The sequence below is a fragment of the Passer montanus genome, unplaced genomic scaffold (genome assembly GCF_014805655.1).
Source record: "Passer montanus isolate IOZ18808 unplaced genomic scaffold, ASM1480565v1 scaffold8, whole genome shotgun sequence".
In the NCBI taxonomy this organism is placed as follows: domain Eukaryota; kingdom Metazoa; phylum Chordata; class Aves; order Passeriformes; family Passeridae; genus Passer; species Passer montanus.
Window position 1 is genome coordinate 6,951,704 of NW_024373256.1, and position 18,163 is coordinate 6,969,866.

At 41.5% G+C, this 18,163-nt stretch overlaps 2 protein-coding genes across 3 annotated transcripts; one reads left to right on the forward strand and one right to left on the reverse strand.

The window, feature by feature from the left end:
- Positions 1-2,027: 2,027 nt before the first annotated feature.
- On the reverse strand, positions 2,028-14,317 carry PMS2 (PMS1 homolog 2, mismatch repair system component). Of its 2 annotated transcripts, XM_039731676.1 has the most exons (15): positions 14,157-14,317; positions 13,752-13,891; positions 13,081-13,167; positions 11,960-12,062; positions 10,990-11,173; positions 10,143-10,310; positions 8,779-8,876; positions 8,273-8,372; positions 7,935-8,019; positions 7,377-7,529; positions 5,461-6,355; positions 4,513-4,680; positions 3,932-4,032; positions 2,846-3,015; positions 2,028-2,458 (listed from the first exon to the last, which is right to left on the reverse strand). In XM_039731676.1, the coding sequence occupies exons 1-15, from the start codon at positions 14,174-14,176 to the stop codon at positions 2,315-2,317; spliced, it is 2,616 nt and encodes an 871-aa protein (XP_039587610.1). In that variant the 5' UTR covers positions 14,177-14,317; the 3' UTR covers positions 2,028-2,314. The 2 variants fall into 2 exon arrangements, 1 of the variants encoding a protein (XP_039587610.1); XR_005630154.1 differs by lacking the exon at positions 2,028-2,458 and having other exon boundaries at positions 2,878-3,015; positions 4,529-4,680.
- Positions 14,318-14,420: 103 nt separating this feature from the next.
- AIMP2 (aminoacyl tRNA synthetase complex interacting multifunctional protein 2) lies at positions 14,421-18,102 on the forward strand. The gene is made up of 4 exons (XM_039731680.1): positions 14,421-14,588; positions 16,131-16,337; positions 16,857-17,088; positions 17,580-18,102. The coding sequence occupies exons 1-4, from the start codon at positions 14,466-14,468 to the stop codon at positions 17,963-17,965; spliced, it is 948 nt and encodes a 315-aa protein (XP_039587614.1). The 5' UTR covers positions 14,421-14,465; the 3' UTR covers positions 17,966-18,102.
- The last annotated feature ends 61 nt before the right edge of the window (positions 18,103-18,163 follow it).

Consider the following 18,163-nt stretch of genomic DNA (forward strand, 5'->3'; position numbering starts at 1 on the left):
TAAAAAACCCAAAACACAGACAACTACAAAAAAACCCCAAAAAAACCCCAAAAACAAACCAAAACACAAAAAAACCCAGAAAATAACCCCAAACCCCCAGTATTCCTGTGATTATTATAAATGCATGTATTAAAGTAATCTCTGTAACAGCAATTCAAGCCAGGGGTGTCAGCTTGTGGCAGGCAGGCCACAAGGTTAACAGGGACCAATGTCTGTGAATTACCTCCAAGTCTTCCATCAAAACCACTGTGATGGAAGTGTTATCACTAGACCTACTTTTGCCACATGGAGATCTCCATCTTTATCTGATTTTTAGCAATTGGATTTAATTACATTGAAAAGCTGAAAGCCATTTCTCAAATATATGCATTTGGCAAGTTCTGGGAATTTACACCTGCACTACTATTATTGATTTAATTTGCTTCCAAGTTATGAGTTGCACACTGAACCACAGCACAGCATAACCACCAGATCTTGTGGTTATTTTGCCAGTTGAGAGCTACCTGAAGGCCACAGGGCTGCCCGCACAGCTGCAATCCTGTCACAGCTACGCTTGGTAGTGCAAGAACCCAGCCTGCCACAGCCGCAGCGGCGAGGCCTGAGGGACAGCCTCACCCGCCACCGGCTCCCGAGCGGGGAACGGCGGGGCCGGGCCGGTGCTGAGCCCTTACCGAGCCCTGGCTGAGGGGCAGCGGGGCCGGGCCCAGCCCTTCACCGAGCCTCGGCTGAGGGGCGGCGGGACCCGGCCGGTGCCGAGCCCTGTCTGAAAGGCGATGGGACCTGGCCGGTGCTGAGCCCTTTACCGAGCCCTGTCTGAGGGGCAGCAGGACCCGGCCGGTGCCGAACCCTTTACCGAGCCTCGGCTGAGGGGCAGCGGGGCCGGGCCGGTGCTGAGGCCTTTACCGAGCCCTGTCTGAGGGACGGTGGGACCCGGCTGGTGCCAAGCTCTTTCACCGAGCCCTGTCTGAGGGGCAGCGGAACCTGGCCGGTGCCGAGCCCTTTACCGATCCCGGTCTGAGGGGCAGCGGGACCCGGCCGGTGCCGAGCCCTTTACCGATCCCGGTCCGAGGGCAGCGGACCGGCGCCGACCCTCTGTCCCGCGCAGGCGCGGTGCTGCCGTGGCCATAACAACGGCGCCGCGGGGCCCGGGCCGGGCCGGGCCGGCTCCCGCCCCCGCTCCCGCTCCCGCCCCCGCTCCCGCATGGCAGCGGGCGGCACCGCGGCCGCGGGGCCCGGGCCGGGCCGGGCCGGGCCGGCTCCCGCTCCCGCCCCCGCTCCCGCTCCCGCTCGGCAGCGGGCGGCACCGCGGCTCCGCACCCACACCGACACTTTGCCGCAGGTTCTCGGCCTCAGCCGTGCCGGGTACCACGGGCACGGCGCTGCCACGTTGCTCGGAGAAGCGGCGCGGAGTGGAGGAGCAGCAGCAGCATCATGGCCGCAGCTCCAGCAGCGGCAAATGGAGTGTGAAGGGAACATAATCCATAAACACAGATTTCTTGGGTCAAATCTTGGTCCTACAGAACTGGAAAAGTGTAGGTACCTGTTTTAATGGTTTCTGATTCAAAAAGACCGTTTTCTACTTGTTTTGATTGTATTGAGATAGAATTTGGACTGACCTGACAGGCAGTGCCTGCTGAGACAGCTTTTTGTCCCATTCATTATCAGAAAAAGAATCCCTGTTCTTGAAAAACAAGTTTGGAATTTGTAAGGGGACAATTCTAATTAAACGTAACGATGCCAGCCTAATAATTCTATTCAAGCCTTAAACATGGATAACAGGAAATTAATCATTAAATGTAATATTAAAGCTCTAAGTCATTATCTGACAAAACCCAGCTTTGGTGTAAGAAAAAAAATATTTAAACTTGTGTATAATTTTCATTTTCTCTAAAATTATCATATATGTGATGTATAAACATTGAAAACTAATATTTGTTTTATGGCATTGCCAGGGACATGAATTCACATTCCACTTTATTTTCAGAATCAGTGTCTTTGCTATAAATGAAGTTCAGCTACTCCTGATCTTTATATATAAATGTATTTATTTTATAAAAGTTTTGATTGCTGCTCAAAGAAGTACAACACACAGTAAATTGCAATAAGAGAGAAGTTATTTACATGAATTCCAGGATGTTGGTATTGATGACTGCACAGACATAACAAGGAAACCCTGCTGAATGCCTCCAAGTGCTCTTGCTTCCAGCTTGAAGACTGCCTAAAATTTTTTTGTACTCAGAATAAGAGAGTCATGATAAAAGCTCAAAATATTGCCAAGAATTAAAATTTAAAATGTTAATAAACAGACACTGACTTATTGTGGTGAAATCAAGTCCAAACTGACTATGTGTCTCATAGTAGGCCTTCCATGGGGGCAGTTCCAGGGATGCTCAATCTCACCCATATGAGTGATCAGTTTTCTCATTTCCTGCACATTCAGTGCAGTTCCAATCATCACCTGCAAGCAAAGGAAAAAAATAATTCTTTCCTTTTTCCATTTGCCAGCTAGCCGACACAGACCAGAGCAGCACTTTCAGCTACCATAGTAAATGAATTCTGTACAAGGCATTAAAGGTAAAAAACACCTATCAGACAACCAGAATACACAACACAGCTAACACTGGGCTCATGAGCCCATTAGTTTGGAACAGAATAAAAACCTAGCAGAAATACTTCCCAAGGTGCACTAGATAAAAACATGGGGAACAGAAGGAAGGATATGAGCTGTTGACACTCAGCAGTAAATAAACTTGCCCTGCAATACCCACGCAGATGCAGCCACCTGTACAACATCAGGAAATGTGGTATTTATTTATTTGAACACAACATCAAGTGCAGTACTTACAGACTTCCTGCAAGCTCGAGAAGCAAACATCTGTCTGACCCTGGAGGGCCTGCACATCACTCCAGGGCAGTCACTCAACATGAAAATCAGCTCATCTATGTCTTGGGGGCCAAAAGTCCAGTTTTTGCTTGTTGGCAATGATACCAATTTAACTCTTTGAGTTACAGGAGCTGGAAGTTTGCAATGACAATAAAGAAACAGAGAAGTACAAGAAATTACTTTTTTCTTGAGAGAAAATCTGAGAAACTACTTTAAAACATTATTATGATGTGATGTGTGTATATACTAATGCTTAAATTTAATCTTTTGATGGATGTAATTAACTAACCAAAGTGGTAACTATGGCCTTTTAACATCAACCAAAAAAGTTGTTTGCAAACTTAAAAGCAGCAAGATCTACTTTCTAACAAACCTTCAATTCCAAAGAACCAATGGTTATGAACTTTTTTTATGTGACTACAAAATCACTAAAATCACTAAAAAAAGGATTTACAATGGTAAGAGACTGATAATTAATGGCATTTTAGACCAAAGAAACCTTAGGATATTCTGGAATGAGGATTATGGAAAAAATGTGTAGTGTCTTCCCAAATAGCAAAATGCATTTTCATTACCCTCACTGTATAAGGGAAACAATAAGGAACTTGCAGGTTACAGAATTTACTCAAAACAGAGCAAGTCAGTACTAAAGCCATAAGGAAAACCAAAGAAGATCAGTTACTAATGCTATCTATTTATTTTAAATTAAATTTTAAAAGATTTATCACTTTATCCCTACAGGTATACTAATGAAACAAAAGTATTTTAATGTAACATATCCAGAAAATGCACATCCAGTCATGTAACCAAAGAGTAACTCCAGTATTCAAAAACTTCTGTAAAAACCTGGCAAGAAAAATAATTTACAATGTTCTGTTAAATCATGAAGAGAGACCACAGTATTGCAAGTTGTAAAAAACAAACACTCCATATACAAAAAAGCATCTTATTTCAAAACTTCTGATCACAGCCAAGGGAATCTTTGCATAATAAATAAGATTAATCCTTTGAATTATTTTACTTCCAGCAATTCCGGTCCAAACTCACCATTTTCATTTATGACAAAATCAAAGCCATTTTTCCTGAATATTTCCAGGTTTTCAATCAATACAGTTTCATTTACTGCTGTTAAATTGAGATTTTGAGGCCTGAAAAAGAGAGAAAAAGATGGTGCTGCATAGATACACAGTGCAGAGCATTAAAGACAGATTTCACAAACAACCTAGAAATACTTAATACAGAGCTCTATAGTAAAACTTTTTACTCTGCTGTGTGAAAAAAAAAATCTGACTACTGAACAGTTGCTTCCAAGTGTTACTGAGCAGATGAAATCAGCTGGGCAGCATTCCTTGCTGCAGGAACAGTCTCCAGGATCCCACCAAACTGGGATGCTGTGAAAGCCCACTGGGAAATCTGTTTGACCACTGCCTTGCTGCACAGCTACAACTGCATCCATGGAATTTATGTTTCATGTAAGGATGGACTCTTTGAAACACAGAATATAAAAACCACTTTAGTCTCAAGTGTTCTGAATGTGTGAAATGCTACAAAAATAAATCACAGATATCCTTCTGAAACATTGAATTCAACTTAAAACATGTTATTGTTAAAACACTGAAAATACTTACACTATCAGCTTCTGACCTTGGAGAACAGTGTGTTGTTGCAACATCTCAAAGTTGTATTTCTCATCAGTAGCATGTTGGTCAATTATGAAAAGATCAGAATTCAACTTTGCTATTATAAACCCTAAATTGAACTGGCCAATGATTTCCATTTTTGCAAACATTTCTTTACTGTATGAAAAAAATGTAAAGGGATTACAAGTTACACCCTTATCAGTTATCATGTAAAACTTAAAAACTTCTGTTTCTCCCCTGCAGAACACACTTCATATTAAAAAAAAATAAATCTAATTTAAGTAGGATATAAATGTTGAAAATCTGCCAATGACCTATGAGGTGTTTCTAGCAGAATAAAATCCATCATTAAGACAGGTTTCTCCTATTTGTGATAACAAAATTAGAAGCAGGCAATATGGCAGTAGCCAAGGTAACACTGAAGATGCCATTGTGGTTTTGAAGGCAGCTGCCATATTTGCCTTCTTTTCACAATTAGAAGACTTTCCTAACACATTTTGTAAATCCAAATATTAACAAATCACAGACACTGACTGTCCCCTCACCACCCGAATGTAACTTATTTTTCCAGGTATGTCTCACCAAATTTCATTCACACAAGGGAGGAACATGAGCTATGCAGTCTTTTCAGTCTGCCATGAATTTTGCTGTTTTTCTGACTGAACTGCAGTTTACAAGGCTGAACTAAGCCAAATCTATGACGTTTGTGGCCTTTTTAGTGCCTTTTTCCACATTCTATTTGCACTTAGTTCAAATAGCTGCTCTGTCAGTAAAATAACTCATCAAATAGATTTTTTTTGACAATAAAAAATAGACCCAAACCAAGCAGGTACATGTAAGCCTCTTGCCCACCCTCAAGACAGGTCTTATACTTTTGTTTAACTAATTTTATTAATTGATGACCAAAATATATTAAACAAGTGAAAGCAGAAATACCTGATCTCTTTTCTTAATTCGTCTTCTGCTACTTTATTGTCCCCGGGACTAATTTTTGCTTTAAATCTTCTGTAATTCTCAGTTTCTGTATTTTTCTGTTGTTGCTGTATTACCTTTTTTACTTTTTCTGCCAAAACCTTCATAGAGAATTCAAGAGGAACAATTTTCTTTTTAACTTCCACCAGTACATCAACATTAGTGTCCTTCACTTCAGGATATTTACCTGCCTTGGAATCATCTGCTTCACTTTTAAACTTCCTGCTTTTAAAACGTTTTACTTTTGGGGAACAACTATTGGCTTCTTGAGAAAACTTCTTTTGATCAGTCCAGTCATTCACTTGATCTAGCTTGGGCTCAGTGCCCAACACCTGAACATCACAGTCCAGTGGCTCCCTACTGCATCCAGCAGTTTTCAGACATTCCTTCTGCATCTGTTCTTCTGTGCTACAGAATTCTTCCTCAGAATTAATTGCACTTTCACTATTGATGCAGCTTCCAGCTTCTGGTGTACTACATCCAGCATCTGACTCAGAAACACTACAGAATCCAGAATCTGAAGTATCTTCTAATTTTCTCAAGTGTCTCCTTGGAATTGACACCTTTGAGTCCAACTTATGACAACTTTCATCCTTCTTAGTCAAGACAGCTTTTTGAATCTTTACAGTACTCCCAGTGGTATCGAGTAACCTTTGTCTAGGGGAACTGTGCTGCTGTTTTACCTTTTTAGAGCTTTGAAAATTACTTTCTGTTGTTTGATGGAGAGAGAATGACTCCCTTAATCTGGCAAGAGTCATTATCCTTTTGCCTTCTCCACCTGGATTTTCAGTCTCAGAGTCAGACATCATGTCTGCCTGAGGCTTTTCTGCCTCTTCAGGAAGTGTCTTCTTCAAGTTACCTAATGAAATCAGAATACAGAGTATTTCAAGATTCAAAGTTAGCTGGAAACATGAATTAAATTATATACTTTAGGAAAAGGAATTAAAAGACATAGAAAAATAGTAAACAGCTCAAAGGAGCCCTGAAGCTTCAGACAATGAGTATAGGGCTGAAATGCATTAATATCAAACACAGAAACAGTTACATCTTGAAGACATTTAATGACACTACTAAGAATGAATTTGTAGTCTCTTTTTAAACTGGAACAGTAATCAGTCCAATCAGCACATTTATTTATATTATCAAAAGAGTTTAATGACAGAGTGACAATGAAAAGTGAATTGCTCTTACACTTTAATGGTCACTATAAAATTTCATTGGCAAAGTGTTAAGGAGCTGGCACAATAGGCACTTAGAGTATATGGGATTTGCTGGTCATTACAGGACTTCAGCCTCGTCAACTGCCAGTCCAACAAGGATTTTACTGAAGGTTAATTTAAAATAACCTTAATAATAAAGTGAGAATCAGGCTACAACTGATTCTGTATGTCAGCAAAAAGTAAAATTAGAAGGGGCTCTGTTGACTGAAAGGAAGAGAATGAGATGATCTTGACTCAGGAAAGCAAACTTGAAACACTACACGGTCACAAGAGAATCATCAATTTCTGTAGATAACATAAAAGAATCAAAGTTTAAAATCCAATAAACTCATAGTTAATTTTCATATATTATTTATGGCCCCTTAACCATTCTTTCTCAAAGACATTTTCATCAAAAAACCATAGGTCTCTTTTAGTATCTTGGGAGAAATATTTTTCAAGCATTCTCAATTAATTCTGTCTGAATTTTTTGCTCACAAAGTTGACTGCAAATCCTGCTGTGCTGGCATGTGCCATTTGCATAACAATCACTTAATAACTTAGGGGCCTTCTTTATTTTTGGTTGAATTTTTTTTTTCATTTCTTCTTTAGGTTTTTAAAAACACATTTTTAATTCTCTGCCATATATCATACTCAAAACTTCCACATTTTGTGTCCTACCTGCAATGTCCAGAAGTTTCTGATTGACATTCAGTTTGTTAACATCACTACCAAACATCTCCATCAGAGAAGTCTTTAGAATTGCCAATAAAAACTTCTCCTCCTGAAGTAAAATTTGCCTTTTGTCAGGAGTTACATTGATGTCAACACACTCTGGAAAAAAAAAAAAAAGAAAAAAAACTGCTTTACAAATAAAATGCAATGTTATTGCACAGAATTAGTTCTGGTTTGTTTGCCATTTTGTCTACTAATCAGATTTAAGTGTCTCAAAATCCCAGCAGTCAAACACATGATACAGTTTTCTTGTATTAAGATACAAGATGACCTCTTCCTCATCATTTAAGGAGTTGATTTTTGAGTATAGAAAAGGTGGAGGGGAAAAATAGTGGAACCACAGCTAGATTCTATTTCTCCCTCACCAACTGAGCATTAAAAAAAGTCCTCAGAGCGCAGGAAGTCATACAGATGAAAATGACAATATTCTCTAATTACAAACATCATTGAAGAATAAATTGTAATAGCCTTTACTGAAGTTACTAAAAATTATTCAGAACATACCAGAATCTACCCCAATGTTAAGGACAACAAATGGATACTGGTGTTTATTGTGTAAGTGATAAACTTCATTCACAAGCTTGACAACCTGCAAAAAAAGGTGAAAAAACAAACTTCAAAAATATCATCTTCTATTTTGCACCAGTGTATATTAATCAATGTACTAAAACATATATTTTATTATTAAGATCTTGTTCACTCAAACAGACACAACTAAGACAAAAACTTGCCACAGAGGAACTTCTACTAGGAAGAAACAAACACACACACGAGTGCTAATGCTGAGGGTTTCAGAGAACATGGCGTTAGTGGGGCTGGTGAGAGCGAGGCAAGGCCCTGACCTTGGCTGGATCGCAGGGCCGCTGGTTGATGAAGAAGAACTGTCTGTCTGTCGTGCTCCTTCCAACACCGTGATCACACCGGGAAATGAAGCCAGTAATGCTGTGGGATCAGTAATGTGAGAACAAGGGAAAGTGGATGAGAAAAGCATGCTTGAGAGGAGCTTCCAACACCGTGATCACACCGGGAAATGAAGCCAGTAATGCTGTGGGATCAATCATGTGAGAGCAAGGGAAAGTGATGAGAAAAGCATGTTCAAGGGGAATGTATTTTATGGGGGGCTTAAGGAAACACAGCATCAGTGAATATGTAAATACACATTTCCTCTCCCAGTTCTTTGGGTGACAAAGGCTACTACAAAACTGCATCCCAATATCTACTATACTGTTCTTGGCTTTTTTTCAATACTATAAATCACACCTTTTTTCTTTTTTTTTTTTACTTTATTTTAAATTTTGGATTATGGTAAAGTGCCACAGGCAGCAGTAGTTTGCACTTTCCTAATTACCTATAAAGATTTTGTGGCATGTCAGCAGGGTTCAGTCCATATTCTTCACAAACAGCTTCACTAGGAGGAAGCTGAACAAAAGGAATAAGGCTCTGCAACTGAAAAAAAAAGGGAAGGAAGTTAAACATCAAACCTATATAGATTTTTCCCTTCTATTTGATTGTAATTTATTAGCCTTAAAATTCATTTGGGAAAAATGGTGGGTTTTGGCTGACCAAGACAAACACTTAAAATGTCCAAACTGAATATCCTGAAAATATCCTGCTAGAAGATAACAGCATTGTTTGCTGAGAAACAGAAAAATGCCTCTAAGAAATGCCTGTTCTCATCCTTTGATATCACATGTGCTTTAGTTATTTCAGAGACCCTTACATTAAATGTACACAGGCAGAACAATAAAATGATTGACAGTTTGACACACACATGACCTAAATAAGTTTTATGCTAAAATAAAAGGCAAAAAGAGTAACAGAAGTTTCTTTTGAAATTACAATAAAACTATTAAAAATGTGTTATTTGAATCACAAGCTCCCTAAAAACAGTTACATTTACCACAAACATTTTCCCAGTCGTGCCACTATTATTTTTCTGCCATTAGAGCAGCTTCTATCAATGTAAGTATTCAACATAAAGAACAGGCTATAAGCTAAACATTCTATTCAGATAACACTCAATTTTCAACTATGCTTGGTGCCACATGGCAAGACAAAGTTACATCTTTCATCTTTCAGCCACAGCATGAACAGGCTTTGAGATCTCTGTAGGGGAACTGTGGAGAGAAAAATTGTTTATCAACAGCCAGCAGCTGTCAGCCACTCAATACTTCTGCTGATTGTAATACACAGCTGTAGGTAGGATGTTTTTGAGCTTTTTTTCATCTCTGCTCTCATCTAGAGGATAACAATTATTTTTTATAGGTATTCCTTAGAAAGCATCACAGTCTACATCTTTACAGGGGCTGACTGCAATCCCATTTAAAGGTTACCCAGAATAAAACTTAGTTTCATAGGACAAGCTTGCAAAAGTGGATACACCTCAGTTTTCTGCTCTCCAGTTAAAACTTTCATGTCACACCATTTTAAGGATTTTTTTAAATTGCTTGTTCTTGTGACACACAGTCCATTTGCTGAAACAACAGCTCTTAAAACTGGTTTCAGAGCGATATTAAGCCATAACCCATCTCCTAAATCATTTCTAAAACATCCCTGAGGAGATCCAGGATTTTCAGAGTCCGTGGAGGCTGCGGTGTCTCTCGGCCTCTAGGGTGTGCTGCAGACCAACACTCCAACCTCTCACACTTACCAGACATTAAAAATCCCTCTATACAGCTACATCCTCTCTCTTTTCAGTAATAAAAGCAATACCTGTTTTTGTCCAAATACTGCTCCAATGTTCTCCTTTAAACTGGGGCTTCCAGCAGTGGATATCACACAGCTTTTTTTCCCCTGGCCCACTTGATTAGTGCAGTTAATCCTCACCCCTTTGGAAACAATACAGTAGGCCTGCAACAGCTGGACCATTTTTGCATATTCCTATTAAAGGAAAAAGGAAGTTCAGATTCATATGAAATGTCCCTTTTTAAAACACAAATGTATAAACAAAGCATTCAATAGCTGCAGGTAACAAAGGGGGAAATTTTAGCCTTAAAATCTTTATATACTAAATTAAAAGATATATATATATATAGTGTGTATATATATATATATAATGTGTATATATATATATTTTTTAAAGTGTATATATATATATATATAAATTTTTTAAAGTACCATATATGAAAAATAGTACTTTAAAAATAAACAGGATGTTTACAAGACTTATATTTAGCCACAACACAGCAGTCCCTGGTTTTAAAATACAGATAAGTAAAATTTTTTAAAGTACCATATATGAAAAATAGTACTTTAAAAATAAACAGGATGTTTACAAGACTTATATTTAGCCACAACACAGCCTGGTTTTAAAATACAGATAAGTGATCATGATATGGATTCTTTTCAAGATCTGAAAATCTGAGAATGTACCTTTAAATCCAAATATTGCAAAGTAGAAGAGAAAAGCATACAAGAAGACTTTTGTTATTTGATTAAGATGTAAGACAGGCATGAAATAGTCTGTAATCAGTACATTCTACAGAGAACTGAGCTTCATTCAGCAGTGAATCAATTCTGGGGGACAATAGTCCTTTGAATTGAGAATTTCTGACCTTACCTTTTTGATGTTTCTTTGGAACTCTTTATGCCGCACTGGTAAGGTATAAAACAGCTGCTGGATGCTCACAGTTGTTCCCTGCTGTCGTGGGAAAGGAGTCTTCTGAGTAATTCTGCCATTGTGATCAAACACCAAACGAGTCCCAACCTTTGCTGACTTATGACAGGTGAAAATGGTAACATCACTAGTGGGAGGAAAGAGGCAACAGAATTATTCACTGAGCACCATATTATCTATTCCTCATGACAAGCAGCATAGAAACTACAGCAATACTACTAATTTTATAAAACAACTCTTCCCCATAAACAGCTAAGAACCTGCTCTTTAGAGTAGTGTAACATTTCCCTAGCTACACATTCTTATTTGTATCCCTTTCATCTCTCTCTTTTAAAACTCAGTGTAAAAATCTAGTTTTGCTGAACACTACATTCCTCATTCTAACAAATACCAGCACCACTGTGTACAAAGGCTGATTTAAAATGTATAGTTGGTCTGAAAGAAATTTAAGTACAGTCTTAATGAGTTACAACCTAACAACCAGCACTTAAATATTACAGTGCTTTACATCAGAGGATCAATACTCATGCAAATACACAATCCCAGCCTGTAAAGATCTGCATACTTAAGTAACACTAAATTCTGTACATAAAATGACCAATTAGGTGCTTAGAAACACAGAATAATTTTGGTTGGAAACGACTCAGGATGTCATGCAACCTACTGTTCAAAACAGACCTAACAGTAAGGAACTGGAAGTTTCCAAAGCCCCACTTTGTCAATAATGGTAAACTGAAGGGGTGTAGTGTTTTTGTGCATATAGTAACTTCCTACTACTAATAAATAGTATAAATAAATATATACTTATATTAGTGATTAGTAATTACTTATATTACGTATTGTATTATATTATATTACTTGGTATATTATATTACTAATTAGTAATATACTAATAACAAATAATATTATTTACCTTAATGCACAGAGTGAACTCAAAGCTTCACCTCGAAACCCAAATGTTTCAACGTGTATTAGATCAGAAAAATCTTGTATCTTTGATGTGTAATGTTTCAGAGCTGGAAAAAGATTATTTCAAATATATATTTCACTTCAAAGTGACACTGGTCTATGCAAGTAGATTTTGTATGCATATCAAGAAGCAAAACACCTTCTGTATTATTCACTGTATTCTACATAATGATTAAAGACAAAATATTGCTTGCTTTCGCTTTCTCCTATAAACAAGATCTTTTAAAAATCCTCAGATGCACCTGCTATTTCACACTTACATCACAGATTTATTCAGCATTATTGGAATAAGCTCTACAAGATGCCTCAGAGCAGAGCCTCTGCTGCTGCTGGACCTGTCCCAGATTTTGCCCTGCCAGAACCCAGCTGCAGCCTGTGCTGTGCATGGGGAACAGGTGACAAGCACAAGCCCAGCCAGCACAACAGCTGAGGAGGACTCAGCCCACACCAGCAGTGCAGCACCAGTCACCAGGTAACAAACTGACCCAGCAGCAGCACCCCTGAGCTTTCCCTGTGCTGGAACAGCAGCACACTGAGTTTCTGAGTATCAAAAACGTACAGTGAACACCAAAGTTACTGAGGAATAACCTGTGGGGAAAAGATTCCTAGCTGTTTTATCAAAAAAGAAATGCCAGTATTTCTACTGCAGTGGCTAGTTAGATTCATCAGACAATGTATTGTTTCTGCTCCCATTTTGTGCAATTCAAAACTAGCAAATGGGAAGTTTGACAGTCAGGGCAATGTCAGTTCCCCTTCAGCAAATACTCAAGTTTATAATTCACCTTCCCAAAGCAGCCACTTCCACACAGCCAAACTCCTTCAACAACGACCAATGATTAAACATTAATTAACCCACATGGACTTTTATAACATTTTCTCCTCTGTGATTATGTATATTGCTTGTGCCACTTAAATAAGCAAAGTAACCAAAGACTATTTCTGAGTTACAAGAACTATAACCACAAGAGCACTACAGAAGATCAGTCTGGTGTTGCTCAAGCTTGCAGGTAACACACACATCATGTAAAAGCCAACATTTAAATTACAAAAAAAAAATCAACTTACTCAAGCCTTCAAAGTTTTCTTCTTCCACTCCACCTCCATTATCTGAAACTTCTATCAGTTCTGCCCCATGATCTTTAAGTTTTATATCTACAAAATTGAGTCATAAAGTATTTTAATTCTTTATGTTCATACACGGTGTTTGGTATCAATCTTGCACTTGAAGTCAATTTTTCAGATAACATCTTTCCATGTCAAAATTGAATAATAACAGGAAAAAAAAACCCAAACCCCTAACCCTTGACAGCTGTCAAAAGTTAGATCAATCTAATGCAAACCAGTCTGTAGTTCCAAGTAATTCAACTTCACTGAACTTGTGTCTGAACAGAAGTTTTCCCAATTACCCCAGGCACCATCCTGGAAGCCCCCTGCCCTTACCCTGTGCTAGCCCAAGGCCACCGGCTGGCACAGCCTGATCACCGCTGCTGCACAGACCACACACTGTTTTAGTGGCCAAAAGGGCCATTAGAAATCAAATAACACAATCTCACATGCTGCTAGGAATGCAGCTGGAGTCTGGGAATGTTTTAGTAACCTGAGGTGTAAAATCACTGCAAAGATGCTGGGACCCAACAGAAAGTATTTGCCCGTATTTTTTAACATGCGCTTGGTTTTGAGGAAAAAGACGTGCTTTAGAAGCCTATGGAAAGTTACTAAATCCGAGGAAGAGTTACCGATGTTGGTAGCTCCGGCGTCCAGGCTGTTCTCCACCAGCTCTTTGACGGCAGTGCCGAGGCTCAGCACGACCTGCCCCGAGCAGATGCGATGGACAGAGCGGCGCTCGATGGGCCGGATGGCCCCGGCGGGCTGCGGGCTGCGGACAGAGGGACAGCAAAGCCCGGCGGTGAGAGCGGGCAGCAAACCCCGCTCAGGCCTCCCCAGGCCAGCCGGGACGGGAGGCAGGAACCAGAGAACCAGGGGAACCAGAGGAACCAGGGGAACCAGAGAACCAGGGGAGGCCGGAACCGCGCCGGCAGCGGGGGCACGGCCCGTGCGAGGAGCGCGGTTCCCGTGAGGGGAGCAAAGCGGCCTGGGCAGGGGGTGCGAAGGCGGGGGCCCGGGGCGGTGCACACACTCACCAGGGCGCAGCCGCCTCCATCGGGGCCCCGGCGGGGCGGAGCGGGCCGCGCTCTCCTCACGCTCCCGCCCCGCTCAGCGCCGGGAGCGGCCGGAGCGCGCCCGCCCCGCACGGACCGCGCTCCCGGCCCGCGGCGCAACCCCGCCCACCGCCCTGTGGGGACGCGCTCTGCGACTCAACGCCGGCCAATGGCAGGAGGGCGGGCGGGAGAACCCGTAGCCCATTGGGTGCCACGCGTGTCAATCACGCTGCGCTCCGCCAATGGGCGCGGAGGGGTGGGCGGGCCGGCGGCGGCGGAGCGGGAGCCGCCATGCCCGCGATGTACAAGGTGCGGCCGCTGCACAGCGCCGGGGTGCTGGCGGAGCACCTGCCCAGCTGCATGTACCCCCTGCCCAACCTGCACCGCGCCCCCGGCACCGCCGCGCCGCCGCAGGTAGGAGCGAGGGGTGGGCGGAACGACCTGCTTGGGCTGCGGCCCGTGGTGCTCGCCCTGGCGCGGTCGGGCATGCGGCCGCGGGGCCGGTGTTCCCTCCGGTGAGAGCCCCAGCCCCTGTCAGGGACCGGGAGCAGCCTCCGCTGCCGGAGAGCTCACGGGGCCGAGTCACCGCCTCAGCCCGCAGGAGGGGCCCCGGCTCCGCCTCGCCTTAAGCCGCGCGTCCGAGGGTTAAATAAAATCAAGAATCTCAGGAATTTCTCTGTAATGTTTTTAAAACCTTCAGTAGTTCTCAGTTTAACTTTCCGGGCTCTGGCGTGTGTCCCTGTGGCGGTGTTTGTGTCCGAGTGGCCGTGCTGCTCCCGGCCAGCCCGGAGTGCCCAGCAGGCCGCGTCCCGTCCTGCTGCATCACCGCTCCGCCGGCTCCGCTCGGGTTCCAGCCACGTACACTCCCTCCTTGCCCGGCTCGCTTTCTTTTGCCTCAAATAAGACAAAAATGCCAAATGCCGTGTTACATGGGGCTAGTTGAGCAGCCTCTCTGCAGTGCCAGGAGTGCACGGAATTCTCGCAGGCCGCTCGTGGCCGGTTTTAGCTCGATGTTTGCTGTGCCCTCACCCAGCTTGGTGAGCAGACACTGAGGAGGAGTAACTTTGGGGCAGAACTTAACAGGAATGCTAACGAAATGCCTTCCCATTGCACAGTATGGAATTGTGTACTAGCGAATTAATAGTCACTTAAGAGGTCTTCCCTTGTCTTGTCTTTGACTAAATTAAGTGGATATAAAGATTTTACTTGGGTACCTTGTTTATCTCTTCATCCATGATAGTTTGGGTTTGTTTAATCCTTATTCAGGATGCTTAGAAATAGGCTATTTGAAAATTTTTCTTTAACGTTATTTTAAGCTTGTAGACTTAAAACCTGCCACAGGAATATATTTTTCTTCTTATTTTAAAAGAGATTGTAAGATGAGATGCTTGTGAGGTAATACAGATAAAAAACTGTATTGGTGTTAACATGTAATGAAGCCCATGGTCTTTTTTTTCCCACTATAATTTATATTCTTTGAAACAAAGCCTGAATCCACACAATATACCATCCATCTAAAGCTGCAAGGCTTTTTACTTTTATGAACTACCTGACTTGTCAAAAAGTTTCCCTGTTTGGCTGCTGTACCACAGACTTACTAACTTTGCTCTTCTGGGCTGAAAAGAACCTGACAAGCTGCCTTTGATTTTTCAGTCATCGTTCAGCACTTCACTGCCAGCTCTTTGTCTGATTTTGACTGCATTACAGAGTTTGCTGTAACTAATGGCTTAGAAGACTCTATTAAGCAGGAAAATTTCAGGAAATTATTAAATATACCATCTCACCACACTTATACAGACAAAAGACTACTGATAGACATAAGCCCATGATATTCACAATGGTCTGGCTATTTGAAGGTGTTTAGTCTTTCAAAACTTAACCTTAAGTGAGCTGTGCACCATTTGGACACTGAGCAGAGTGAATGTTTACGTGGCCTTGTTTGTTCCTCTTCTGCAGGAAGAGGTTGACCCATCACTTCAGGCACTTGAATCCCGCCAGGAGGAGATCCTGAAGCGCTTGTATGAACTGAAGAGTGCTGTGGATGGGCTCTCCAAGATGATACACACCCCAGATGCTGACTTTGATGTAACAAATGTCATTCAAACTGATGAATTTTCTCCTTTGACAACAAATGGAGCAGATTTAGATCTGATGCTTGGAAAGGTGAGTTTAGTTGAGCAGTGATATTGGTAGGTACTTTCTCAACATTCCATTTACAGGGCTGGAAGGGGGGCATTAAAACCTGGGACACTCAGAACTCAATATACAACCTACAATTACCTACAAATTTAATTTTGGCCATCCAGATTATAGATACAAACACTTATAAATACTAGTTCTATATGTGCTCATTTGGATATAATTTCAAGCGAGAATAGTTAATTTTGAAATTTCAACAGTTGTTTTTTTGTTTGTTACTAAACTGGAAACTCTTAATATTGGCTTCATCTTGGAGTAGGCTTTACCTGTCATATCCTTGAATTACATGTCAAGGAAGGAAGATGTTTACACAAGTTTTAAATGTCCAAGCTTGAATTTATTTACTTGACTATCATTAGAATTTCAGATACACACATGCATACACATGCATGACTATGTACATTTTGGTGTCAAATGAAAGCAATGGTTGTGAGTATGATCTGGAATGTGTCTTACCTGCTGAATGTTTTACTTTCCATTCAGGATTACGGAGCCCTGAAAGATGTTGTCATCAATGCAAATCCTTCTCTACCTCCACTGTCACTGTTAGTGATACACAGTCTGCTGTGTGAACGGTACAAAATATTATCAGCTGTTCACACACATTCATCAGTGAAAAGTGTGCCAGAAAACCTCTTGAAGTGCTTTGGAGAGCACACTAAGAAGCAGGCACGTCATGAGTATCAGTTGGGCTTTACTCTGATTTGGAAAGATGGTAAGAAGGAAATTTGTAGAGCAATATTTTACAATAGATGAGAAAATGAAACTTGTGCTATAAACCCTTGCACACAGATGCTTGGGTGTCCCTGTGCTGACATGTGGTGGATATGAAGAAGCAGGAAACATTTTTGTTCTCTTTTCATAGCTGTGAACCATGCTGGGCCAGAAGAAGGAGATTCTTGTTCATATTTACTGCTGTTAAAATACATGTGGCATTGACAGGGTTGTTTGTACCCTCAGGTTTTGGGGGCTTTTTAAAATGCTTTTTAGTTTCTACAAACAAGATAACTAGAAGAGAAATTATGGGGTAGATTTGGCTGAATTTTTCAAAAAGTGATCTCTTTATCCCACAAGACTGAAAACTGTTCATCAGGTTAATGATATTAACAGTGGTGCTGGCATCACAAATGTTCATCATGGAATTACCATTCCAGTTAATTTCTTTACTATGTTGGATTCACTTTTTTTTTCTTCTGTTAATTTCAGTTCCCAAACCCCAGATGAAGTTCAGCATTCAAACCATGTGCCCCATAGAAGGAGAGGGGAACATCGCTCGCTTTCTCTTTTCCCTGTTTGGGCAGAAGTACAATGCAGTTACCTCAACTCTGATCGACAGCTGGGTGGACACAGCCATCTTCCAGCTGAAGGAGGGCAGCAGCAAGGAGAGAGGAGCAGTGCTGCGCTCCATGAACGCTGCCCTGGGCAAGAGCTCGTGGCTGGTGGGCAGTGAACTGACGCTGGCCGACGTGGTGGCGTGGAGCGCGCTGCAGCAGACGGGCTCTGCCAACAGCGCCCCGGCCAACGTGCAGAAGTGGATCAAGTCCTGTGAGAACCTGGCCCCTTTCAGCTCTGTGATGAAGCTGCTCAAGTGAGCCTGTACCCTTCACAGTGATGTTGTTTTAATCTTACTCCACCTCATGCCTGCTGTAATGTTTGAGTCCTTTCTGAGATGTATTTTAGGTATTACAGTTGGACAGAATCCTAAAATAATAAAAGCATTACAGCTGCCTTTTGGGTGTGACCTTCCTTTTTTGTAACTCTTGCGTAACATGTATGAACAAACTACAGTC

Coding starts and splice junctions, on each gene's coding strand:
- PMS2 (XM_039731676.1), bottom strand. CDS start 14,176: ATGGAGGCGGCTGCGCCCTG. Junction 10,311..10,989: donor TCCAAAGAAACATCAAAAAG/GTAAGGTCAGAA, acceptor TTCCTTTAATAG/GAATATGCAAAAATGGTCCA. Junction 3,016..3,931: donor TTTTGTCATAAATGAAAATG/GTGAGTTTGGAC, acceptor GCAAACTTCCAG/CTCCTGTAACTCAAAGAGTT.
- AIMP2 (XM_039731680.1), top strand. CDS start 14,466: ATGCCCGCGATGTACAAGGTGCGGCCGCTGCACAGCGCCGGGGTGCTG. Junction 14,589..16,130: donor GCACCGCCGCGCCGCCGCAG/GTAGGAGCGAGG, acceptor CCTCTTCTGCAG/GAAGAGGTTGACCCATCACT. Junction 17,089..17,579: donor TACTCTGATTTGGAAAGATG/GTAAGAAGGAAA, acceptor TGTTAATTTCAG/TTCCCAAACCCCAGATGAAG.